We start from the raw sequence: 27,991 nt of genomic DNA, 5'->3' as shown, positions 1-27,991 counted from the left end.
CCAGTCTCTTCTATGGGTATAAATACTGAGATATCTCACAGCTTTGATGCGGCCTCTTCCTCTAAGACTGTCGTCAGGTGAGTTCTAACTGTAAACCCTCAACCTTGCGTCAATACTAACGTCAAGTATCGTTAACAATTTTTAGACAAGTTAGTAAAATTATTATGTAGTTTAACATTTAGTTTGAAATATTCTTTCATGAACTAAAAATACAAACAAAAATTGACAGAATATGTGGTTTAGATGTTATTGTGAAGCTCCTTTTCTTCTTTAGTTTTATTTTTTTACTTTTACTTGTACTACTACTACTACTACTACTACTACTGTACTAGTTGCAAACAATATTATAACCAAAACCATATTTCCTGTGGAATAACTCCCCCTCTGATTCATTTCAAAGGAAGACGGAGGCAAGCAGGAGGCTCTGCACAGAGGAGACACGGTAGGCACATATCTTAATGTTTTACACCGAAACTTCAAGTCATCTCTCCAGGATCATTACAAAGTTCAGAAAAGGAAACAGAATATTGAAAATAGAATATTGAAAGGATTGTATTTTGTGTTCAGGGAGAGTGTAAATGGTCAGACCTTGTGAATGTGGTCTGTGTGCAGTTGACTCAGGTCCAAATATTTCGATTCATGAATATATTAACCACACGCATAGAAGCGTTCAGAGTGAAAACACAACAGGTCTTGTTTGGTGGAAGGAATCAAAATCTGTTTCTGATTACAGTTCAGATTATGATCACTATAGGTCTCTAGCTGAACATGGTAGAATTTCTTATTCTAGTTTGATAACGTTCCAAAAGCAAGATTTTTGCAAAACTTGATAAATTCCTTTCACACATTCCCCCAAAGAGATCACATATAGCTCTTCTCAAACAACGTCATAATATTGGCCTTTGCTTGGTTTGGGGAAATTAAAGATGCACTTGTTTTTTAAAAATTAATCTGCAAAATAACTTTTGATTTTTCAAATATGCGAAAAGTATTATGGTCTATTGTAGTGAATGTAGTTAACAGTAAAGTGATTATATACGAGATTTATTCTGTCTGGGTTTATTTAAAAATATACTGATATGTGCAAAAGTTTCTTCTTTCTGTGAACCTCAAATAATATCATATTTTATAGATCAGAGAATGTTTATTTTTAATACGTTTAGAGACATAAAATATATTTTCACATCAACAACATCACATGTGACTGTTGGAGTAGCAGCACCATCAAATATAAAGTCCAATTTCTCTCCGCTGGCTCAGATTTTAAAGACATAATAAGCAATAATGAATATGAGAGTAATTTTGAACCTGGTGCCTAGAGGAAAAAGGAGAAGAAAATGAGGTGTGTTTTATTCTGACCTGCTTTTTTCTTGTTTATTATTAGATAATGGATCCTCTTTATTGATAATGAAACCGTGCAAAACACACTGTTTGGTTAAACTGGTCTCAACTGGTAATGAGGGGTCACAGGTAGACCTACTTTTATTTCAGGATCAGAATCACTGAAATAAGAAGATAGCAAATGGACTTTGTACTGATTATCTTTTTCCTGTCCAATATCAGCTTTAATATTAATATCAAAAATGAATCGTATCAATATTTTCCCACAAAAGTTTGTTTCCATCATAGTCTCCGCACGTGTACAACTGAAAGTGAAATGATAAGACATGCTTGTCGTAGGTGTTAAACATAAATTTAACTCTTTAAAAGCCTACATTTTAATGTAGCAAACTTGTGTTTGTGTTTAGTGAACTAGTTTCATCTGTATATCCAGCACAAATAAATCTTATCACATATACTGTAAGCATGGGGAAAGTGCCAGCCTGAACATGATATTTCTTTGTGATACGTCAAATCTTTAATTGAGTTTGGGGACACTTCGATATATTTGCTGATGCACTATAGCTTGCAGTATCAGTAAAACAAGTGGAATGCCTCATTGAGACTGACCTTGAGCACAGTGCCCCTTTTGGTCATGTATGCCTCATTATTCATAGCCAACAGTAGTGTTGTTGGTGCAGTGCGGCTGGCTAATGACAGTGGTTATGGTTTTTGTTTCTCTTTTCCTTTCTGGTTCTTGACACTAAAAATGTATGTGTAAATGTATGTTTTACTTTGCAAACTGAATATCAGTTTCAAGGTGCTAGCGAGCATCTTTGTAAAGAAGAATGTAAAAGTGAGCACACTTTTCATACTTAAAGAGCATGTACACACACAAACTTGTGTACGCACACGTCATCATTTAGTATCTTGCTCCCTACAATCAAGAGCAGAGAAGCTTTGATCATGATGGTTCATGTAGATAAAGAAATCTGTTACTGCGGAGCTTGTTGGACAGATGCAGTGATAGCACTTGGCACAAGTGTTTATTGGAATAAGAGCCAGGCACAGAAGTGGGTATTCCTGTGTGTACTGTTTATCACCTCAGGAAGCTTTTCTAAAAGCTGCAGCCGTATTCTGTGCAGAGATCAGGAAATGGGGCTGCAGAGATGAAGAGATATCTATCAACACTGTGACATTCACCCATCTAGCTCTGCTATATTGGTAAAAACCTCCAACAGAACACTTAAAGCATTTCCTAAACAACAAGTGAAAATGGGACTTTTTTTTTGCTGTTTTCCTTTCTTATTGTGTTCTATTACAAGTTCAGTATTATTCACTTATCTCATGTGAAACCACAAGCAGAATGACAACTAGATGAAAAGGGAAGATAAATTGGCAAATATTAAAGTATTAAGAGCACTGCAAGAGGAGTCTGCATGCTTCTAATTCCATACATGTAGGCCTACACTAACATTTGGAAAAATGGAATACTGTAAATCTGGTAGAAGCCTCACAGACAACACAGGCTTTCAATAAAGTCTTCAAAAGTCAGATATGTGTCACTAAACTGCAACTATGCCTCATGCAAATTCAATCTAAAGCATCTAATATATATACAGTTATATAAGGTCAAAAGACCTGATGTCATATTACATTTAGAGTATATACAGTATTTTCTACATGGCTACAATGATGGCGAAAAAATAAAATGTCATCACACTGACTGCATAACTCCACATTACTGCATTACTGATTGTACTGTCAGGCTGCTGGTCCATCACTTTGGTCCAGATTGAAATATCTCAACAACTGTTGGATGGACTGTAATGAACATGTTCCTCTCAGGATTACATTTTTATAACTTTTAAGTATACCTAGCTGCAGCTGCAGCACCAATATGAAGCTCCATAGTCTGAACCAAGATGACAAACTTTTATTTTGCGCACAACTGTAGAGCCTTGCTGTTCTGGGCCGTGCATGAACCATGTCAGTTTGTGATGTTTCCAGTGAGGATTTTTTCTATTGGTAGACCATATTATTTGCCGTGAAAGTCATATATTGATGTGCTTCAAATGCACAGACTAGGTTATCATTATTTCTTTGTCTCATAGTTGATAAAATTACTACCTTTAATAACATTTTCATTAGCCCTTTTAGGGCTCACCTTTACACCGCCTTGTTTGTTCACACCGAACCCAGCAGCGTAAGCATAAAGCTGCTCCAGGGTGTCATTTCATACAGCATGCCAGCATTGACCATAAGAGGTGTGATGGTACACATTATAATGTTGGGATATGTGTGGTTTTCACCTGTAAATCTAAACATGCATCCGCCGACTGTTTATAATCATATGGATGCTGTTATAAAGTGTTAATTTGGAAGTGATGGAGATCCTGACCCACCATGCATTGTGGAAAGTGACAAAGATAATTTTTTTGCTCTAAATTACATCACACAATCGCCATCAGTAAATATTGGTCCCTGTCTGGCTCTCACTCGCGGGGAGCGCTCACTGAAGACTCAGTTTGGAGGGCTGACCATCACGGTGACTTTTCCTCAAATAATATGATTTTTTTCTATACAAGTTGCCGAAGACAGAAACTACAACACAATAGTGGAAGGCAACAAAGGCATTGGGAGTTAAAGTGTTTTGCTCCAAATCACATCCCATATCATCGCCAGTAAACTGCGGGAGCCGCCTGGCTCTGCTGCCGGGGACAGACGGCGTTCTTCAGGCGGAAGATTGATAAAGAGTTGGTAGGACAGACAGGATGACAGATGTGTGTGATATGTGATAAGTGCCCTAAGACACTTCATGCTACCACATTACTGTTGTTTGGTCTCGTCTTGTATTTGAGGATCTGTTTAGGATCTGTTTAGTTGTCAGACTGTGAACACCATCAAAACATCACACCCCTGTCCTGCACTGTCGGCTCTCGCTTACACAAAGACGTCATTTCGCCTCTGTTGCAGCTCTGTTACTACCTCTGCTGGCAGATCAGAGGAAGAACAAAACTGTCCCTTTCACACAGACGGAAAGGCGGAATATCAGAGCAAGATTCCTGCCTTGAAAGGGCAGTGTGAAAGGGGCTATCGTGACAGTAGGTCTGGTGTTGTTGGGGTTAAAGGCCTCACCTTCTCTCCTCCGGACATATTGCTGCTCATTGTGGTCAAGCAACTCAGTTTTTGTTTCATGTGACCACAGAGTTTCCTCCAGAAGGTTTTTTCTTTGTCCATGTGATCAGCAGCAAACTTCAGTCCAGCTTTAAGGCGTCTGGATCAAGAGCTTCTTTCTAACATGGCAGCCTCTCAGCTCATGTTGGTGTTAAACACACTTGACTGTGGACACTGACACCTGTCTTCCAGCAGCTTCTAATTCATTGCAGACTTCCTTTTTGGTGGTTTTTGGTTGACTCTTGACCATCCTGACCAGTTTTCTGTCAGCAGCAGGTGATAGTTTGTGTTTTCTTCCTGATGTGGCAGTGACACAACTGTGCCATGCACTTTATACTTGCAAACTGTTTGTACAGTTGATCTTGGGACCTGTAACTGCTTTGAAATGGCTCCAAGTGACTTTACTGCCTTGTTCAAATCAATAATGTGCTCTTTCAGATCAATGCTGAGCTCTTTAGACTTTCCAATTGTAGTGTTTGTGGCTGAGTCGCTGCATCAAACAGCTTTATTAAAATCAGCTGTTATCAATCAGAATGAGTCAGAAGAAGTTAAGAGGTCATGCTACAAAGAACATTTGATTCACACAACTTTCTATAATCACCAGAATTGATCTTATATACCTATAATAAATTAATTCTTGAACCAACTGGAACTGAAGACTACCATGATATACATGTTCTTTACAGGTGTATGGAGACTTCTCACCACGACTGTAGCTAAGCGTAGATTTATGATGATTGAACTACTTGTTAATGAGTTATGGCCATTTTCCTAATGAACCCCATCCTTTGTGAAATACAATATCTTGAAAATGGAAATAGATATCAAATGGCTTTACTCAGCTTTTGATAAGCTTGGCCTAATAATGATCCTAAGGAAATTTGGTGTCAATATAAGATGTCTTTTATCTTACATTGGGCCAAACTGCAAATCGTATCAATCAAGCATGGGCTTTCAAGATGGCAGTTTGAGCCCATATTTATTGCGAGGCATTTAAACATCATTTCCAGTTATTGTGCTGAGTCTTGTGTTTCCAGCTCATTTCAGCTCCCGGCTATTTGAGCTGTGGCATAAGAAACAAAATAGTTTCTTATTTCTTATTTCAAAAATCTCTACCTTGTAAACAGAAGTTTTAAAAAAATGTTTCATGTAGGCTCACATAATCACCACTTTTGTCTTCTTCTACTGGGGAACTCAAACAGTAGAGGAGAATCAAATGATGCTCATAACAGATGTAATTTTTTTGCTTCATTAGCTCTATTGTCATTGTCTCTCTAAAGGTATGAAGACTGTCTATAAATGCTTGCGTGAGGACATCAGGCTATCAAATGATCTCTTCAGATAAAACTAAAGGTGTCATGATAATAACATTCCGTGTAGGCCCACTTCCTTTTCCTCCTGTTATTTGAAATGTGTTTATCTGCAGTGATGCCTCTTTCTCTGAGGGCTGAGAAGAAAGATGAAACTGTAGAGACCTGTTATACCAGCCAAATAAGGAATAATCAAATTGATTTTGATCAAGCTCCATTTTAAATCTTCATGTGCATGTTTGCGTACATCAAGATCGTAGTGTTACGATCAGTGTTGAGGTTAATGCATTACAGTAATAAATTTCTTTTTGCGGTAACGGAGTAATATAACACATTGCTAATAATATTTCAGTAATATATTACTACAGTTATGTCATGTAATGCGTTACAATCCGCATTACCAACAAAGTGAAGCGTTTATTGTTGAAGACTCTGTGTGTAAATAAATAAAGCAGAGCCTATAAGTTTTATTGTTCAGTCTCTGTGTGACTGAAATGAGCCTAATGATGAAGCCTGATCCTCCAAGCACACTTTAATCTACATTCTTTAATCACATATGTCCATGCATTCCTTGTTCTGTAGACTAAAATAAAAAGGCATAGAAAAAGAGATTTTTGTCTCACCATGTCATTTTAGGCTACATTATAGAAGGTATAGGTCTATTGTGTTTCATATGACTGAGCCTACAATTAAAAATATTTATTCCTATCTCATTACATATCAGACTTTGATCCTTTGTCTGACTACTCATCCCTGTGTCCAAGGACATTCTTTTATTTAAAAAGATCTAGGCTATTTAATTGTTGTTCAACTTTGTTGAAAGTAAGTAAAAAGTAGTGTAATAAGTAATATATTACTCTATGCAGACAGTAATATTGTAACATAATATATTACTTTACAATGAAGGTAACTAGTAATATGTAATATATTGCATTTTGAACGTAACTTGCCCAACACTGATTACAATAAATACGATTCAATATTGAATTCTTCTCATTTCAATGTGGTTTCTCAGAATTTTCTTCAATGAGCTGTCATAAAATAAATGTGTAGGAAACTCTTGTTTTCAGATGTTTGATCTAAATTTACTCAACAATTTACAAGTAGCAATGTGATTAGGAAGTGTGATTTGAGATATGGGAGTAAGCTGAGTAATAAACCCGCATATTGATAGTAGTACCAGTATGAGGCATCTGCAACTTTCCCCGCTGTAATGTGGCTGAATACAAAATCCAAACAGGAAATACTTCTTGAAAGCCATTTATACCAATAGATAGATGGTGACTCACAGAAATCCAACAAAATATCAACCATCACATCAGTCATTTTGAGTTTGTAGTGTCGTGGATAAAGCTCTCCTCACTTCAACAAAACACTTCTCTGGCAGAGATAAAGTTGAGAGGGAAAGTCAGAAAGAGAGATGACAGTGAGAAGCCACAGACATTTTGAGCGCTCTCACATTCTACTGAATTCCTGTTTCTGTTTCTGTGAGTGCATTTGCATGGCACATACAGTCCCGGCGGTTTATGTATAGGTGCTTTCATCCAGCCTGAAAGAGATCTCTGATGTTACAGTGAGATAGCTGAAAGAAAAGAGCCAACTCTAACACTTTACATAATGTTGTTTACATGATTTGTTTACACCAGATGAAGAATAAAGTACGAGAGTAGATATGTTGTCTTGAAAATTTGAAAGAATCCAGAGGCTGGTTGCATACTGGGACTGTCATTCACAGTGAGATTGACTAAAAAGTTAGAGGTAACACTTTATAACATAATATAATGTAATGTAATGTAATGTAATGTAATTAATAAATGGAAAGTAACAGTTAATAAAACTTTAGTTAACGGTCATTTCACTGTTAACAAACAATGAGATGCTTTATAAACCACTTATTAATGAATTGTTTACAGCATTTTAAGTGTAAAGTCATGCAATACATCATTAGAAAGCCTGGGTTCTCATGATTTTATTCATGCAAAACATTTCAAAACAAAACCACATCAGGGAGCTATAAATCAACAAACAAACAAGCAAGCTAACAAACTAGCATGTACAAAGTTTTACCAACCCACCAATAAAGTGTGTTTCAGTAGTGCATCAAACTCCCAAATTTCAGTAACATTTTTACTCCAACACACAGTATTTCATGATTGAATGGGGAGAAAATGGTGATGCTTTTTCATGCTTTTATCTGTAAAAAGACTCATTTCACAGCAGGTGCCATTATCCCTCTACACCAGCTGGATCATGAGATGGCAGCTGTTTGACTGAAAGCTCATTTGAGTAGAGTGGAACTTCTATACCAGCCCTAGAGTCTACAACAGCCAATGAGTGGTTGTGTAGACCAGTGACCCACTCTCTCTTCTCTAACCTCTCTCCTGAGCCAATGAGATTTTAAATCCAGCAATATATTGTTTATATCAGTTATAAAACCCCAGACATGGAAATTAGGCAAGTTTATATAGTTTAATGCCCTTTGCTCTTTGACTAGAGCTTTTTTCCACCTAAGCACTTGGTTTTGACTATTTTATAAGTGTCAAGTAAGTGTAAATAAGGAAAAGAGGAAACTATAATGACTTTAATGAGTCTTTGTAGGTGAGAAAAATAAATAAATATTTCAGCGTGTTCAAACTCCTATTCAACTTATTTTTGAATGTGGAAGTAAAAAGTTGGTTAACTTGCTATTTTTGTGCCACACTCATGCTCTGTAGCTTCCCTCACGGACCTAATGGAGCTATAGCTTATTTAACATGTGCTCGTAATCACATACTAACGTACTATTCGCACTAACGATGGTATCAAATTGTGTATGTAGTGTGTTTCAGCTGCACGGTTTGTGTATTTTCTGTACGTGAGAAGAATTTCTGAGTATCCAGCGTTGGCTTACCGCAAATAACCAGGTGCCCTAAACAGGCATTGAGTCTCCTCAGACTGCCCAATAGCAGGCTGAGAGGCAAACAGTTCAAGCACCACACCAGAGTTTTATTTACAACTGTTGTATGCTGTTTTTTTCTCTTACTTCAATTTGGAGAAAATGATATGTGTAGATTTAAAATCTGGGCAGTTTTATGAAAATTTATGATGATTGCAAAATATGCTCCAACATTTTTGGAGTTGAGTAGCTCCTCAAAAGTGCCTGCCCCTGGTCACAAAGACCACTGAAGCCAACATTTCTGTCTGCTCTATCACATTTATTCTGTTTATTTATCATTATTAAAATTAAGCACTGCTTCAGATAAACTTTATTAAATAATGTAAAGAGCGAGACAAATCCTCCTCTTCCACCTAGCTCTTTTCACTTGCAGTCACCTTGATCTGTCCATCTTTGATCTTTATAGTTTTACCTTAATTCTTTACACTCTAAATCTAACCTGAACTACAAACAACAGTTTTCTAGTCCAGTCTTTTTTTTCTAGTTTGCCTTGAAATAATACTGGGCAATACATAGTTGATTTGTGATAACAGTCCTGTGATGCATAGACATATGCTTCATTATACTTAGTGTGAGCAGTCTGCTGGTAATAACATTTTAAATCGTTCAAGGCAGCATGCAATACATACAGATTGAGTATGTGGCAGGTAGTACAGAGTAGTATGCGATTTCAAACAGCTGCAGCTGTGAAAAGTGAGCTAGCTAATAGCTAGCCAGTGGGCAGAAGTGTTTAACAGGTAGTCTTGCACAAAAAACTGGGTCCACTTGTCTCTGGCTTTGTATTTCTGTTGAAAATGAGGTGGATAGATTAATGGCAGAAGCACTTATAACCTTTCAAATAGCCCAAAACCATGTCCGTTCTAAATGGCTCAACAACACCTTTGAATTTACTTTGGGCTAGACAGGAATACAGCAGACGTTTTAGGATCATTTTATATAAACTTCCAGAATTAAGATTAGGTTAACTTGCCCATTCTAACAATGAATGCAAGTTGTGTACAGAGAAACAGGCAAGGACAGGACACTGTCGAAAGTTTAAATAGTTTGGTAAATAGTACTGACATTAACATTATTATTGTACAATACCAGAGTAGTACCAAACAGAGATTTAATGATTAACTAATGGATGAATGACACAGGATGATTTCATGCATAGCTTGATGCAGGAAGTATCATGAATTCTATTAAAGGTGCCAAATTAAAGATTAAGATAATTCATAATACTAATAATATCCTCCGATGTGTGTCTAACTTATTTTTCTTTTTTGCAGAGAAAAAACCTGTTTAACTAAAGTTTAACTGCTGGACACAAGATGTCTCCTACTTCACTGTTAAGTCCAGACCACACTTGTGTGTGCGAAATATTGGACCAGGATTGGTTTTCATACTACATGTTTGACTGGACGAGGACTTTATGGACCTAATGTTAACTCACAGTTACTTTTTACATTAATTGATGACTGGTTTCCAGTTACATAAAACTTTATTTCAAACCAAAGTATTTGCTCAGACTGTCTGAAAGCATAAAAGTGCCTGCTCTCATACAAATATGAATCAATTTTCTTTCAAATCAAACTGAATGTCAGATGCAACCACTATGGCTACATATGTAAATACATAAATACAGTGACACAGACAATTAAATAAATAAATGCCACATGCATGTGCATCATCGCGCACAGTTGGAACAACTCTTGAAGACCCTCATATGTCAGCAGTTATTGTTGATGGCGTTTATGTTAACAGACAATTTCAATATGGAGATTTCTCTTGGTTTGCCGTGATAATCCTGGTATTATCACAGTGCCATTTTTCATTTATCTGATGGAGACAGAAAATCATAGATGCTCGCAATATGTTCACAGTTGTCATGTTATCAACCAAGTCATCAAACAGAAAAGAACACTGCTTCATTACTTGACAACTAACAGTGCTTTAAAGGCCAACCTACCCTGCCAGTCTGCAATGATAGTAGAGGAGCAGTACATAAGTGCAGCAACTTCACTGCTGGATTTCAGTTCATTTCTATTGAAGGAGGTGAGCACAACACTTAACTATGTCAAATTTCAGGACTGTCATGCACAAATCAGCAATGAAAATATAATGTTAGTTAGCTAGCTAGTTAGCTACCGTCAGCCCACTAATTGTGTTTCTTTTATCCTTGATATAAAGAAAAGGACCATAAGACATCGGAATGACAGAGAGTTGTCATAACCCTTGGTTTGAAGTGTGCCTCAGAAAAACTGCAGTTTGGAAGGCCATATGGCCCGAACTCTTCACCCTACTCCTCCATCAAGAGTGTATTGGGATTGGGCCTTATTAATATTATATGTAATACTTACTATAATGTAGTACTATAGTGTATATAGTGTAATATATAATATTTTAGTAGTGAAATGTTGAATGCAGGTCTTTAACTTGTGGTATTGCTACTATTACCTAAGTAAAGGATGTGAATACTTCTTTCAAAAGAATGCATTCCAAATAGTTTTCCTTTCAGCAACATGCAGCTGAACTGATTGATTGATTGATTGATTGATTGATTGATTGATTGATTGATTGATTGATTGATTAGAGTTGTTATAGAGGTTTCTATGAATGCTTTGGTACTTTTATTCCACCATTAATACTTGATGCCATTGGCATACAATGTAACTGACATTAACTGAAGCTGAGCATGGCCTTTGCTTAAGAAGCACTACACACTTTTAGACATAAAAATTTGAGGGAGCCTCATACTCAAACTGTGGAGCATATTTGACGCATCTCTGCAGTGTTTGACAGCTGTGTGTCGCTGATAAAGCTTAGTATCATGTAATGAAGCAGTACTCCATCCAGGCATCTTCGACAGCACAAGTACCAGTTGTTGCAGGTGACATATCACCATGCTGCACAAAAGTAGAGCAGCTTCATCTCCCACTCATTCTAGAGACTGTTGTGGTATAGCTATCAGTGTGTGTGTGTGTGTGTGTGTGTGTGTGTGTGTGTGTGTGTGTGTGTGTGTGGTGTGTGTGCAGCTGTGAACACAGCCTCTCAGTCAGAAGGTCTGGTACAGGAAATGTTTTGAACCACTAAGGACTCTAATGTGTACATGGTTGAATGCCTGATGCTGATTGGCTAGAGAGTGTGCATTATTTTCAGATAACTCCACAGCTTTGATATCGTGTTCTAACTTATTTTGCATATCTGCACACCTACAGCTACATATAAATATGAGCAGTGAAGTGTTTTTAATGCCTAAACATAGTTGTGTTGTCTTATATTGACATAATGAAATTATATTAACGTCACACATGGAGGTGCAGCAGCAGCTCCAGACACAGCAGCAAACAGGAGGATCCCGCACTCTGAGCATTCACAAGCAGATAAGACTGCCTCTTTATGGTGTTCTCTGTCCTGATTGAAAAAAGTGGGCAGGGATACCAGAACATTTCTTTTCTCTTTTGCTGCATATGCAGGGGGAGGAGAGACATGGATCACTGACCAAATACTCGATAAAAATGATTACTGTTGGAATATAGAGCTATTTAATACTTATTTTAATAAAAATAAATCATATACAGAGTTTAATTTAGGCTCTCAAATCAGTAGTTAGTGTGTATCATTTAAAGAGATAGTTGGGGTCTTTTGATGTGTGATTGTACTGTATGATGATCCCTAGTCAGTGTGTTACCTGCAGTAGATAACCATCACCTCTCCCCATATGGACAGAACATTTTACCGACAGCGAGACGTATTTTAGCCACCTAAAAGAAGGCCCACCTAAAAAAAGATATATCTGTTTAAGTGTACACTATATTTTGAACATTTTTGGTGCTTTACTCTGCTGCCAGACGGCTGCTGAAAGTCCGACCCAGACAGCTGATCTGCTGCGTTATACAGTGCGTAGTTCCACTGCAGTCCTGAACTCTTTCAGCTCAGAACACGGTCTGCTCGTCAAGCAACAGCTTGATCGGGGATGTTTTGGTGGAGATAGGGTCTCTGTAAAGATGTGGCCACAACAATCTCCGATTTCCCATTGCTTGGCCAGCTCATTTGAATACCCTGAAAGGGACTCCAGCTCCCATGAAAGTCTACTTCGGGACAGTTATGGGGAGCTCTATTAACATTGTCAAACTTTGTGTCATTTGTTACATATTATAATTTTTTGGTTTATTATAAAGATCAGCTCCACGTGTGATCAGAAATGTGCAGTTGAGCTGCGCATCTGGTGTGAACAGTGCTCACTTCAGATGAGTCCATGTTTAGTGTGTTCCCAGAGCTGATGAGATTGATAGAGAGACAGACCACGCCATTCAGTTATCCTGCTTGCTTTTCATGGTGAATTAACTTTCAGCCATAATTAATTTTTTTCTTCATTGCTGCAATCCACGGGAAATCGTCAGGAAAGTGAAGGGACAGTGATAATGAACCACAGAGGGAGAGATGGCACTAGATGCAAGCCACAAACAGCTGTTTTATATCTCTGTAAAATAAATCTGTTAGAAACACAAGTTTGCTTAAAAATGTTTAACAAATTTACAGTATTTTTCTCCATTTCATGTATTGTTCTTGAAGGGTGCATTACCTGCATCTCCCTGCTTTTGATGTTTTTTCATTGCCCTGATAATTAAATGTATTCCTTGATTTTGCAACAGTTGATTTATGTTGTTGTTATTTAGCCTGTATGAAATGTGACTTAGAGTTTTAAGTGTGTGTAGTACCAACAATAGGATTTTGCAGTTATCCTGCAATTAACTGTACATGTCCATGTATGCAAATGCATATGACATGTTTAGTAGAGGTGCGCACTGGAAAATAGGGCATTCCGAAAGCCACTGTGTGATTCAAACCCTGGTCGCAAGATGCTGTGGGCAGTGTCATCTCAGAGTCTGCTGCTCCTCTCCAATGCTGACTGTTAAGGGGCCAAAGACAAATGAAATGAATAGGACTGTCTAACAATATTTATTTTCAGAAATTAATTCAGTATTTGTATAATGTCAATAATAAAAGACAGCAACTAGCCTGCTGCTAACAGGCTGCTGGGGCCTTCTAGCTAAAGTAACAGGCTGGGATCCAAAAACAACCCTGGCATTTATAACCATTTCTGAGAAACCACATCAAAATTCAACACATCTAACTGCCAGTGAGTCCCAGAACAACATGACTGTTGTTGCATACCAGCTACTGGCATACCAGATTTTTGTGGTACGGTCACAGACAGTTGGGTTTCGTCACTAAAACTACTTGGTTAGGTTCAGGAAAACATCATGGTTTGGGTTAAAATAGCTGTGTAAATTTGGTTCTGAACATAACGGCGTTGAATATATAACTTATGTATGTGACACCACTTAACTACATTAGTAGTAAAAAAAAAAAAGTAAAAACCCTCACCGTCAACTTTTGGTTTCACACAATAGTGGTCTCCTGGATGAAAGTCCTGTGCGGACTTTGTCATTCTTCTACTTCACCAGACTTCCTCCTTTGCTGCCATAATAATCAATATGGCCACCAGAGGTCGCTGCCTAACAACAAGCCTCAATATATGTCGTAATAAGCTGCTTTCACCATCACCCTATGTTGTCGTTTTTCTGACAAGGATGAGCTGTCAAAATTGTAAACGTGTACAGTACACAGCAATGAAGTGGGATACCCTGTGAAGTCATACAAACACCCTGTGAAGCCACACTGATTAAAACAAATAATCAGTTTCAGGTTCAAGGCAGTAATGGGTGTAAGGGTGGTTTAAGACACACATGTAATGGAAAAACACCTTTGTCTTGAAAGATTATGAGGAAGAGGAATGACAGACTATGAGCTGACTTACAATAACAAACAATGCTAGCAAGGGCCTGCTACAACGCACCAAAACAACATTTAGATGTACACATTAAATCCATATGATCTAATGTATATGAAATGACCACTTGCTTATAGATAACTGATATTACACGGTCACAATTATACAGGCTTTTCTTCATGTAGACCAGTTAGTAACATGGATCACGTTTCAGAATCACTTCTTGAGTTATCAATCAACACATGTACAGAAAACAGTAAAAGACGTTAGGAAACAAATACAAAAATGATGATTGAGTGATGCCCAACAACCAAATTCCAAATTTGATTTTATCACAAAATCTACATGCTGTGGTTAACACTGGTGTTTTTTCTTCTCAGAGTTGGAGCAGCATGGAAGGCATCAGACAGAAACAGCAGAGGCCATCAGTGCTGCGGCAAGTTGCCCAAACTACTCCCATACGACCACATGGTACACACTTCAGTATCTTCAGCTCCACATCACCATGACAACCATTTTATATGTGTTTACATTTTTAAGTGGTCTACGTTTCACAAGCTCTCTTAGTTTTGATGTCAGTTAACACTGGTGTTTTGCTGCCCCCTATATTTTTCGAGCAACCTTTGAATTCTGGCTATATTTTACAAATTAAACCTTTTAATATAAAGTATGCAACTGAGCTTTGGAGACACAGTCATTGCTGCACTGGTGCTTGATATTATTTCTGTTTTCTGAGAGTATCCACAGTGGCAGTATATTTTGTTGCATGTATCTGCAAGAGCTCAAAGGCCTACATCAATGCTTTCTTCCCCTTGTGCATCCAGAAAATAATGCAGCCATTTCCATTTGCAAGGAAGAGGTTGATGCAGGCCGTCTTCCCCAGTCCTCTTCACCACACATGGGCTCCTCTCCCAGGCAAAACCATCAGTACTTCTTCCCCTTGAGGAGAGACGGTCCAATGCAGAGCTCCACTGCGGCCAGGCTTCATGAGGGGTGACTGTCTCATATTTGCACAAAATTAAAAAATATGCAAAGGACTGCATCAAAAGATGGCAAGATGTTTTGCTGTCTAATTAATAGTTTAAAAATATGCTGCTGTTAAAAACAGAAATATATATGCATAATGTAATAAAGGTTCCCTTAGTTGGCAAGGTTAAAAAATACAAATGTAGATTCCATTGTGGCCATGGAAAAATGGAGCAGCTGGAGGGGTCAGGAGTTTTTCCCATCCAGTCTACATGTCTATTGTGGACTGGAGAAAGGCTTGTGACCTTGTCCTACGGGATATCTTGTAGGGGTATTGTGGAAGCATCCAGTCATTTATAATTAAGCAGACTTTCTGCAGACTTGCAGGGAGTCTGTTTGGGGCACAGACTTCACTGGGCTTCACTGACTTAATTGCCAACATTATAGTAAGTCATTACAATACGAATGTATTGTATTGTATTGTAATGTATGGAGCTGCCTAAGGATGCAAAATACATTTCAGTGTAAACTGACAATAAAATTGTATCGTAACTGATTCTGTTTGTGATTTTCATGGACAGAAGATAGATGGAAAAAACCCCAATACTGCAGAGCCACGAGTGTCCAGTTTGGTGACCTCAGGACTGAGGTGGTTCTGTGGCACTAGGGTGGTGAAAAGTGCCAGTGACTGTACTCAGGAAAATGGTGTAATATCATTACCCCAAATGAAGCAGTTCAAATATCTAGGGATCTGTGCGTTGTTCTCGATATACGAGTCAATCTACATTCCAATCTCCATCTATGTTCATGAGCTTTGGTTATACAATGGTCTGGGATGCCTACAGAACTACTCAAGTAGTTACACTGAAACTGTCTGTAGACTGCTCTGAATTGATGTGCCATTGCCTGTATCTAAAATGAGTGGCATTGGCATCAGCTGGCTCCAGACACCTTGATGTTAGAAATAAATTGAATTTAAATTAAATGAAAAACAAATCTGAAGGTCTTATTTACATCGCTGAAGTGTGGTCCTTCAATGCATCATCCTCTGACCACCACTGGGGACTGTCACATACAAGCTGCAAAAAGTAGCCTCCACTGCCCATCTGAACTTTCTGAGACTTAGTAGCACAAGCAATCACCTCACGTCTCATTCTCTCTTCAACTCTCTACTTGAGGCTGCTGCAGACAGTACACATGGACTCATTTGTTTGTGAAAATCTTGATATTGATTTGGGGACAATGACATGGCTGGCGAGCTAATCTTGTTATTAAAAAATACCATCAGATTATAATTACTGTTTGTCAATGCAATGTATTTGACTTTGAATCTCACTAGCAGTGGACTAGTTTAGCTCTTGTTAATAAGTCATATCTAAGGTTTGTATGTAAGGTATGTTTCCATTGCACAAGAACCTTGGGATTGCAATGATTGTTCCAACTACTAGTCAAACCCAAAGGTATACCAAGGGGGAACGGCATAAACCAACAACAACAACAACAACAACCAGCCAACAATAACCAAGTTGTGTCATGGTCTCTGAAATTGGTCATTTGTCAGTGTCATGCAAAATTACCCATTGGGGCACTCTCTCGTCTATTTCAACCAATGTAATTACTGACTTCTTGGAAAGATCATGTCCATCACTTAAAATAGGTCAAATGTGGGAAAACATGAGGAGTCCAATTGTGATACATGATGATGATGATGATACAAAAATACATAATAATGCAAACAACTAAGTACAGTGAATCAAAGAAGCTCCTCCCTATTCTCATAACAGGAGGTTGCTTATGAGGAAAATGTAACCTTTTTAAAAAAAAAAGAAACAACCAATGCTAGAAATTCTTTTGGTTAGCCAAGACATCCTGTGGTGGAGACAGTTTTGGGCTAGTTATATAAAGCATTTCATTCTTTCAGCTATGACCTAGTGCATTTCAATAGGTGAGGTGTTTGACCACAGATTGAGAGATAAGCTCCTGGGCAGCTGAATACAAGAACAGGACGAGGCGATTCTTCAGCTGTAGTCACTCTCTGCCTGCAGAGACAACGCACCATTCCCCAGTGCCATGGCCTGAAACATAAATTTTAGTTTGTGAATTTGGTTGAAAAATCACCAATCATGTCTATGCAAAGCTTGTATCTGTCTCAACTTCCATAACAATTTCACTATTTTTTCTGCAGAGGGTGAAATGCATGGAAGCTATGAATAAGAGGCTTTCTGACATTACACAAATATGTTTCAACTTTTGGCTTGGCTCTTTCTCCAAATGTCTTCTCTTGTACCACACTCTAAGTCTGAAAGTACTTTCAGTAACTTAACTGGCAAATGAAATTGAGACTGATCTGAAGACATTTCTGTTCCCTTAAGACTCTCTGAAAGGACCAGTGCTCTGTTTGTGAGTGGCCTCTGCCGCTGGCCTGGCTGTGATGCACTGTCTGAAGATTTCCCCAGTTTCTTGAAGTAAGTAAACTGCTAAGTTATTACATTAATTGTCTAATCATTGAAGTGCCATGACATTTTTTCGTCTACCTTGAGGAGGTTCAGGTTACTAATGATCCACTCTGAAGTTGATCAGTATTAACCTGTTTAAAGTAAGAGACTAAAGAGAAGTTAGAACTCATGACAGAACCTTATAGAGTTACTCTACCTCCACTACCTTGAACCTGCTGCTATAAATGTACAAGTAGTTGCTCTGGCCAGATTTTCACAATCTAACAAGCATCATACCTTCTTTTGGCTTTGGCTGGGAAGAGGTGCTACGACTTGCAAAAGCTGTTGGATGTGTTTGATTTGTAGAGAACAGAAGCACTGGTGTTCTCTCTCTCTCTCTCTCTCTCTCTCGCTACATGTATATATATATATATATATATATATATATATATATATACTGTATGTAAATACATTTATATATATCTCTATCTCTTTACCTCTATATCTCTAAATCTCTATATCTCTATCCATATCTATCTATATCTTTATCTGCATATTGTTACAACATGGCTCAGAAGGTCGCAACAAAAAGGGAGATCACACAAAGGCAAACATTTTCAATAATATTTTTAAATGTAAATGAACACAACCAAACTAAAACCCTGCTGTTGGGTGTTACCACTTTGCAACTTTCATCAAAATAGTCCCAATATGCAGAAATGTTCAGATGCTTTAAACTGGCAGGAATTATGAAGTCCATCACTCTGTTTGTGTACAAACTGTAAAATGAATGAATGTCTTGGTAGATGGAGTAGGTTACGTTTCAGAGCAGCATCTCAAAAACAGACAGTGGTTTGAATTCTGCCCTTATGTAAATAATTGCAGTCAGTGGAAATAGAGAATAACATCAGTTTGTCACTTTTGGAGCACTCAATCTTTGTAAAATAAAACACACACAGAAATCTTTATGTTAGCTAGATGAAGTACAGAGATTCTCAGAAAACTTTGTCTTGAGAACTGATTTTTTGAATTTCACCCAGGCATTGTGTTGTATGAATTAGAAACACCTGACCTCAAGGTTTAATAATAACTTTGGTCCGGACAGACCTGCTGATGGACCCTCCTGTATTTCACATTTGGCTACTTCCTCCCTCTTCTTCCTCCTCAACATGGCCGGCCCTGACTCACTGCTGTTCAGCAGCTTTAATGTCATTTCAAATCGATCTGGTGATTTGGGGAAAACAAGTGTATTTCCTAAAAGAGGTGCACCATTAACCTTGTCGTATTTTGTCTTTCAGGCATCTCCATTCTGAACACAGTCATGGTGACAGAAGCATTGCTCAGTGGAAGGTTCAGAAAGATATTGTTCAGTGCATGGAGAGTCAGGTAGGAACTCATTTTACACACTCACAGACTGATGTATGCAAGGAGAGATGTCAGGATGCAGTGTAGCAACCTAAGTGGTTAGGGGTGAGATGTATTACTCAAGGGCACCTTGACAGTGGACTGGTTCATGATGGGACACCCTAAGCCAAGTCCAAATGGACTGAGCCACTGCCGCCTGTGTTGAGGCTGATTTTAGCTCTGAATGTAAAAACTCAGCCCTCTCATTCATCTGAATGTGGCCAGTGTGCTGACACGGTGGGGGGGCCATGGTTCAACTTTTGCCACAGCAAAAAAAACCCCAGCAATTCAACATCCTCAAGATAAGCACATCCTGTCTCATTTTAGGATTTAGTTGCCTGACTTTAAAGGTGAAATATATGATTTTGAACATTAATATAACAGCAAACAACTATTTGCTATGTAAAGGTACAGTGGAGTGATAGCATCCTGAGCAGAGAAGAAGTCACACTCCTTCTGTGCGTGTTGTAATCTACATTTCTCTGTTCTTTGTTTTTATAGCCATTTCGGCTACGTGCATCTTAGTGTATGTGAGTAATTCTGGGAGAAGATAGCTGATAGTTACATCTCATTACCGGGTCATCAAACACAAGCGCTTTGGGATAGGGGCCACAATGTTGCATGCAGACAATGATGAACTGGCCCTGAATATTTTTCCACATTAACGGAACACTTCAACAATATTTAGCTTGAGAGGCGTTGTTAGAATTTTTTTACTTTGGACAGACTTACTGTTTCCCCCTTCTTCTTGTCTTTATGCTAAGCTAGGCTATCCTACGGTGGCCCTGAAGTGCAAATCACAACGGCAAATCAGAACACAACAACAACAAAACAGAAAACACAACAACAAATTACTAAACACAACAACAAATCAAAAACCACAACAACAAATCAAAAAACACAACCACAAATCAGAAAACACAACAACAAAACAGGAAACACAACAACAAAACAGAAAACACAACAACAAATTACTAAACGCAACAACAAATCAAAAAACACAACAACAAATCAAAAAACACAACCACAAATCAGAAAACACAACAACAAAACAGGAAACACAACAACAAAACAGAAAACACAACAACAAATTACTAAACGCAACAACAAATCAAAAAACACAACAACAAAACAGAAAACACAACAACAAATTACTAAACACAACAACAAAACAGAAAACACAACAACAAATTACTAAACACAACAACAAAACAAAAAACACAACAACAAAAAAGAAAACACAACAACAAATCAGAAAACACAACAACAAAAAAGAAAACACAACAACAAAAAAGAAAACACAACAACAAATCAGAAAACACAACAACAAAAAAGAAAACACAACAACAAAAAAGAAAACGGCGGTGTTGTCCTTCCGGTTCAAAGGACGGACCAGTCCAATCAGCGACGATTCATGTCGCCCGAGAGTACCTACCTTTTCCGGTTTGGTTAATGTCGTGTTTTCTGATTTGTTGTTGTGTTTTCTTTTTTGTTGTTGTGTTTTCTTTTTTGTTGTGTTTTCTGATTTGTTGTTGTGTTTTCTTTTTTGTTGTTGTGTATTCTTTTTTGTTGTTGTGTTTTCTGATTTGTTGTTGTGTTTTCTTTTTTGTTGTTGTGTTTTCTGATTTGTTGTTGTGTTTTCTTTTTTGTTGTTGTGTTTTCTTTTTTGTTGTGTTTTCTGATTTGTTGTTGTGTTTTCTTTTTTGTTGTTGTGTTTTCTTTTTTGTTGTTGTGTTTTCTGATTTGTTGTTGTGTTTTCTTTTTTGTTGTTGTGTTTTCTGATTTGTTGTTGTGGTTTTTGATTTGTTGTTGTGTTTAGTAATTTGTTGTTGTGTTTTCTGTTTTGTTGTTGTGTTTTCTGTTTTGTTGTTGTGTTTTTTGATTTGTTGTTGCGTTTAGTAATTTGTTGTTGTGTTTTCTGTTTTGTTGTTGTGTTTCCTGTTTTGTTGTTGTGTTTTCTGATTTGTGGTTGTGTTTTTTGATTTGTTGTTGTGGTTTTTGATTTGTTGTTGTGTTTAGTAATTTGTTGTTGTGTTTTCTGTTTTGTTGTTGTTGTGTTCTGATTTGCCGTTGTGATTTGCACTTCAGGGCCACCGTACTATCCAGACTGTACTGACCACACAGACATGAGATCGACATCCATTTGAACATCTCACTCTCAGAAAGAAAACAAATAAACAAATTTACCAAAACATTGAACTGTCATTGGGCTTTTCCGCTGGCACTTTCGGCCGTACCGAGTTAAAGCATACCGCACTGATTTGCATCATCATTACCAGTTTGACTGTGCCGAGCCGCACCAGGGATGGACCCTCTCCGGAGTAGGTCCAAAATGTGCCCTCCCGGCCTCCAAACAGGCCGCGGTGATATCTCGCAACCACAGCCGACTCATGACAACCGTCGTCTCTCCCTCAAGCGTGTGTTGTGAGCCACAACACATGTTTGTGCGGGAACCTGAGAGAAAAGTGTTTTTACAAGTCTCAGCTCTCAGTAATTGTGTAGCTTCTAAAAATAATTGAAACTCTGTGGTTTAAAGTTTGATTTCTCTCCTGTGTCCCTGTTGGTACCTGCTGTATTTTACTGCTTCATCATGTTCACTTTCAGGTGGTGAAAATCCAACATTTCCTGAATTTTGAAATTTAGATTACAAACTAAAGGAGCACTTCTATTGTGAAGAATTTGTAGGAAATAAAATGCGTCACTGAATCAGCAGAGCTTTGTTTGCAACCATTCTCAATACTGCTGGAAGGAGGAGTATTTACAGCTGCTTCACTACACAAGACACACGCAGTTAAGACACACCTTCAAGCAGGTAGCCATGATGTCATTGAAATGCAAATCCCTGCCGTGCTGGGCTGACACGCTGAGTGAAAATGGGTCAAGCCGAGCCAGCAAGTTTGTATGGAAAATGCCCCGACTGTTGAAGACAATATTTTGCTGATGCAAAAAAGAAACTTGACTTTCACTAATGGCTAACAAATTCTCTGCTGGTCTTCTGCTGTGAAATGTTTTGATTGAGGCGATTTGAAGTATATCAACCATGAGCATTTTTTTTTCAGCTTATCCTGGAAAAACAGAAACTCATTGCAATGCAGCTTCATCTGCACCTCTCAGAGCACAAATACTCTGATTTGGTATGTTGGTTCTAAATTTTGGTTTCTTTCAGCTTGAATAAAAATTTGACCTAAATTTGCTCAGTGTTCAATGAAACTATCTGTTCACTTCCAATTATTGCATATAGAAGGCAGCTTCTGAGTGGCAGTGCAGCCTTCCTCCAATCCTGTCACAGCCTTCGGTAACAGAAGGAGATGGAGTACAACAATGGAGAATTAAAAATCTGGAGGAGTTGCCTCGGTATGGCTACAGAGCTGCTGGTTCTGCACACCTTCTGCCAGGTAACACAGTTTCTGTGGAAGTATATTAATGACAAAATAGTTGAGCAGGAACAAAATGAATAACTGCTCTCAAAGATTTTTTGGCACATTCTGAGCTGTGGAATGTGCGAGGGCACATAATTAAGAACTGTATTTATTGTCAAACTTTACATTCTTTAGTTATATATTTGTTGGTTTTCATTGTAATTTGATCACTGTAACCATTCTGTCTTTACGTGCTCTCAAAACCGGCTTTATGCTTCAGAATTGGTCGCTAACGTTCTAACCAACACACACTGTGGTATTTGCAGATATTTACAGGCAAGATTTGATGAATAATTATGAAATCCTAATAATATGTTTCTGAAGACATGAATTGATGACATTTCATCATTTTTCTTGTGCAGATTTGGTCCCGAGTATCGAATGTTACAAACACAACAACATCAGGCCCCCGTACACCTATGCCTACTTGATAAGATGGGTGAGTTTCTTTCCAGGCTAATATAAAGTTGGTCTTTGTTATGATTGATGTGCTTTGACTGATTTCAGAGTACACATTGCAACATCTTCAAATAAATAATCAGACTAGGGTTGCAGCAGTTTACTGGGCTCAGGGTATATGGTAGTACTGTATGAAAATTGAAAGTTATCATACTGTGTATATTTATCTTATCGAAATCAACTATAAAAGTGTTGGTGACCCTTGATATGGTGTTTACCATCAAATTAGATGTCTATTTCAAGTTTGTATGAGGTTCATGTCCATCAGGTCATAATATTTTGTGCAATTATAATAAAATATGAAAGTATTTTCATTCCTTTACAGGTATTCCATGATATTTTCTGAGATGGTTATCATACTGAGAGAATCTTTTAACACTGCAACCCTAATTCAGACTCACGGCTGGGTCAACCTTGCCAAAATGTGTTTAGTTAGCTCCAAAATGTGACTAGGTTAATCCAGATTTGGACTAAAGGCCAAACTTCAACTCCACAATAAAAGTCAGAGAATTGTTTTATTTTAGGCATTCATACACATTTTGTTTATAACCTAACAATATGAAGACACGTGCAAATAAATCTTACAACGTTCATCTGCAGCTATCAGTGTGTGTGTGTGTGTGTGTGTGTGTGTGTGTGTGTGTGTGTTGTGTGCGCACGAGTGTGTGTGTGTCTGTTTGTGTGAGTGATCCATGTTTGTTTGTATCTATGTACAATATGCATAGTGTGCATGTACTGTGCTTATGTGCATTATGTGTCTGTGTGTCATGCTGTCATTTACTTACATTGTCAAAATTTGTTGAAAAAAGGTTAACATCTTAAAAAGTACAGAACCTTTTGATCAATGAATGGATCTGTATCTGCTGTAAGTATGTAAGAAGTTAGTGACTGAAAAACATGCAAATGTAAAATAAAGTTAAAGAGTATAATAAAGAGCTAAGATAATATTAGTGTGTGAGAACTGTATCCCATTTTCAGTACAAATAATTCTTAAAAGTAAATAAATAAATGCTGAATCCACATTCACGCTAATAATAATAAAACTTGCGGGAAAAGCTAAGAAGAACACAAGACTTGCACTACAGCAATCACACAAATAAATGACGAGAAATGCTCAGTACTGAGTGAGAGCTGCTGTAACTGCAGCTGGACATGTTGGCTCATTTGCACTGAATGCACTGAATGACTGATGTTTTTGTCCTAACTATCCCTGCATGTTTCTCACTGTGTCTGACTGTTTGCAGTCTATCCTGGAGTCTCCAGACAAACAGCGCACTCTGAATGAGATTTACAACTGGTTCACTACCATGTTCTTCTTCTTCAGACACAACACTGCAACCTGGAAGGTTTGAACTACTCAGATTAGACATTCTCTCTGATATCTACTGGAACGATATGCATTGTGCAATGCAGCAAGTTACTGTAATGAGAATAAACCAAGGCAAGTGGAGTCATTGCTCAGGTCAAACAATTCACAAATCAAGTCATGAAATTATGATATACCCCAGTTTCCACATTTAAATCAGTTAATAGACAGTGGTCACTAAAAGTTGAGTTTTATTTTCAACATTAACAGAAAACTGCTGCAGCCTGTTTACACCTTATAAATCTTACTTTTAAATATACTTTTTGTGGCAATCACTGCCCTGTTTCTTCTAAGGGCCCCGTCACATTGGGATCATTTGTCCATCCATCCATCCATCCATCCATCTATTTGTCCATCTACATTAGCTATTTTACCTTATTCTTTTGAGCTGGAGCTAATCCTAGCTGATAACTCACACTATAATTATCTCATTTAATTTGCTTGTATATCAAACTTCAAGTGCATCACATCAATATTTGGTAACTTAAAGACTGGCAAACAATAGCATAGTCGCCATGACTTTGTTGACCTATGAATGGCGGTTGTACTGGATGCACAACTTTTTGGTCTTCCTCACTAAGAGAATAAGACTGAGTAAAGTCAAGAAGTGCACAAGTATTGCAACAACCTCTTACTGATGTCAGCATACATTTTCATTAAGAAAAGAACACTGAGTGTGTAAATGATTGCTGCTACTCCAGTTAGAGAAACTATTTGTTTAATCAGAGCTTTGTAGGTGGGATTAAGAGTAGAGTTGTCATATTGGTACATGGACAGCTAGCTGCCTATCTACATCCTTTAAAAATAGCAACAGAACAATGGTGATGGGAGGATTGAGATGTTTGCAGCTGTAAAAGGGTGTCCACTTACAGAAATAACTTTTAAATTGATGTATTTCTTGGATCCCTGCTCACGGCTGATTCGTCATTCTCTATTGATTGATTAAAGCAAAACAAACTAGCTCACATTTAAACAGATATCATCTAACATTATATGGTGACAGACCGTATCAATAAAGTGAAATAAGTTGACAATTTATGGTCATTATCAGTCACTACAGAAGGGTGAGGGCTGAGGAGGTGGTGTGGGATGCTACACTGCGATCACATCATGATGGATGGATGGATCATCATGATAGATGGATGGATCATCATGATGGATGTGAGAGATGGTAAAAATGTTCATGTTAATGACTTGTAAACCTTAACACAATCGGGCAGCTCAAGTGTGTTATATGACATGCTGAGCTGGTTGTGTGGTTAAGTTTGTTTTTACTTGGGCCAAGTGATGAATACAGCTCTGCTAATTAGCTGTTTACCTTTTAGGGCAGCTGGATTTGTGCGGTCAGGTAAATATTTGATATTACAAACCCATCTTGCCACACTTCAAGCAATGCATTTGTAAGTGAACACAGTGATTCAGACGAATCAGCTTCCTATGAGGGACGACTGACGGCTCCAGCCGTGTTTTAGATGTGATGACTAGCCAGAGAAGCAGCTGTTCATTTGAAAACAACAATGAGGTTAGCTAACAAGAGGTTAGCATAGATGCTGCTTTAGCATCAATTATATCAAAACTGAAGAGTGTATTTTGAGACATGTATAATGAAAGAAGAGCAAAGAATGGCACTGAAGGCTTTTCTTTAGGGCAAGCTCTACTCCTGTTGATTTGATTGGTTGAAGTTAGCCAATGATAGATGGTGAGAGACAGATGGTTCGTCCAATCAGCTGCAGAGTACCTTTTTGAAAGTGCCTGCCTTCTTCCAAACAGTTTCTAACAACCCCTTTCCGGATGGTTCTGTGTAACAAACCATCTGGCCATCAGGTTCTGTAGTTGTTAGAAACTAGTTATAATGGTAACTCCCATATGACTTATACATTGACAAGAAACAGTGTGGTTTTAGGGGAAATGTGGTCTTAATTTTGCTACACTTAGGACTGTTAGAAGCCATAGCCTTGCCTTGTAGCCCTGTGGTTTTAGTGACGTGTTTAAGTTCTACTTATATTACAGATCATTTCCGACACACAAGACAACAATTTGTCATTTCCAGCTAACAGAACATGTGCTGTCTTGCTTCTATGACAATAGAATTTTCCTGTTCTAACCAGAATGCAGTGCGGCACAACCTCAGCCTACACAAGTGCTTTGTGCGAGTGGACAGAGGAAAGGGAGCTGTGTGGACCGTGGATGAAACAGAGTACCAGAGGAGGAAAGGACAGAAGTATCACAGGTACAAACAACCCTAACCCTCGGAACAAATACACATGGAAACTTGTCTTTACTCTCTATTTCAGGATTCGGGGTCAATTCCAGTGCTGTTTGTGAGCAGATATTCGTGTTAAGATCTATGTAGAGAAAATGAGGAGGAGATAGGGAAGGCGTGAGGGAGGGAAATAATTCAGATTCAGGAGAACCTAATTAAGCATCAAATGTCTGCCCATAGTTAAAGTGTAACTCTCGCCAAAATGCAACCTAGGCTTTTTTTCTGAATGTACCCCAGTCAAACCACCGATCCCCGGTGTAACATGGAGCTTTCTCCTCCATGTTACGCTGCACTCGGGGATCGACGCATCTCGACTGGCAGGACGGCGACGAGCGGGGCAAGCTAAAGCTAACGTGAGTTGTTAAAAAACCTTCTTTTTAGTAAACTCTGTGTACACAAACAATGTTTTGATGCTACCATACAGTTGCCCGTAGCACGCAATTGAAAACGATTTTGTCCCGAAAACGAAACTACGGTAAATCTTAAAAGTGGCTTTTTCGTCATAATTATGCTTTTACACTAAGGTTTGACTCGGGTACATTCACAAAAAAAGCCTGGGTTGCATTTTGGTAAGAGTTACACTTTAATGGAAATAGGAAGGGTGGCTGTAATGAGAGCATAGTCAGTGCAGCGTGTGTGTGTGTGTGTGTGTCACACTAACTGCATGTGTTTTCAGGGACTGTCCTGTGAAGTGGCTCAAGTCCTACTCTCATTACTGCCCAGAGGATCAGTGAACACCTGCAGATGGTAGCACTGAGCTGCTCCCTCAGTCCAGCAGCAGGAGTCACAGCCTCATGTGGTGGTTTACAGAACTGCATGAAGATCTGAAGAATCTGTGGAAATATGACATGTTAAACATGGTTTTATAGTTTGTTACATAAAGGTATTTTGTACACATACCTGACAACTGTTTTGTACTCACTGATTTCTAATTCCCAAAGAAGTTTTGCAAAATAAATGACGCCATCATTTGTGCATGTCTGTGTTCAGTCTGAGGTTACTCATTTATGAACTGCCAGTTTCGTTCTGGAAACTGTGTATAATTACCACGCAGTACTCCAGAAATTGATTAGTAATACTGAGACATAACACCGGTGGCATTAGTAATGTAGTTAATTGAGTAACACAACAAACTATTATACAAAATGTCTGGTGATA

General features: G+C 38.1%; 1 protein-coding gene across 3 annotated transcripts; it reads left to right on the top strand.

The window, feature by feature from the left end:
• LOC311265698 (forkhead box protein P3-like) lies at window positions 1-27,777 on the top strand. Of its 3 annotated transcripts, none has more exons than XM_084367633.1 (12): window positions 1-77; window positions 401-442; window positions 14,902-14,992; window positions 15,375-15,514; window positions 17,860-17,952; window positions 19,221-19,308; window positions 22,386-22,460; window positions 22,568-22,721; window positions 23,108-23,184; window positions 24,449-24,550; window positions 26,679-26,800; window positions 27,526-27,777. In XM_084367633.1, the coding sequence occupies exons 1-12, from the start codon at window positions 13-15 to the stop codon at window positions 27,659-27,661; spliced, it is 1,185 nt and encodes a 394-aa protein (XP_084223759.1). In that variant the 5' UTR covers window positions 1-12; the 3' UTR covers window positions 27,662-27,777. The 3 variants fall into 3 exon arrangements, with proteins under 3 accessions (XP_084223759.1, XP_084223760.1, XP_084223761.1); XM_084367634.1 differs by having other exon boundaries at window positions 27,510-27,666; XM_084367635.1 differs by having other exon boundaries at window positions 44-77; window positions 15,346-15,514.
• Window positions 27,778-27,991: the final 214 nt, after the last annotated feature.

Source organism: Pagrus pagrus (genome assembly GCF_965226575.1).
Source record: "Pagrus pagrus genome assembly, chromosome: 11".
In the NCBI taxonomy this organism is placed as follows: Eukaryota; Metazoa; Chordata; class Actinopteri; order Spariformes; family Sparidae; genus Pagrus; species Pagrus pagrus.
This window is presented reverse-complemented; position numbering and strand designations above follow the sequence as displayed.

Coding starts and splice junctions, on each gene's coding strand:
- LOC311265698 (XM_084367633.1), top strand. CDS start 13: ATGGGTATAAATACTGAGATATCTCACAGCTTTGATGCGGCCTCTTCC. Junction 78..400: donor TCCTCTAAGACTGTCGTCAG/GTGAGTTCTAAC, acceptor TTCATTTCAAAG/GAAGACGGAGGCAAGCAGGA. Junction 24,551..26,678: donor ACAACACTGCAACCTGGAAG/GTTTGAACTACT, acceptor TGTTCTAACCAG/AATGCAGTGCGGCACAACCT.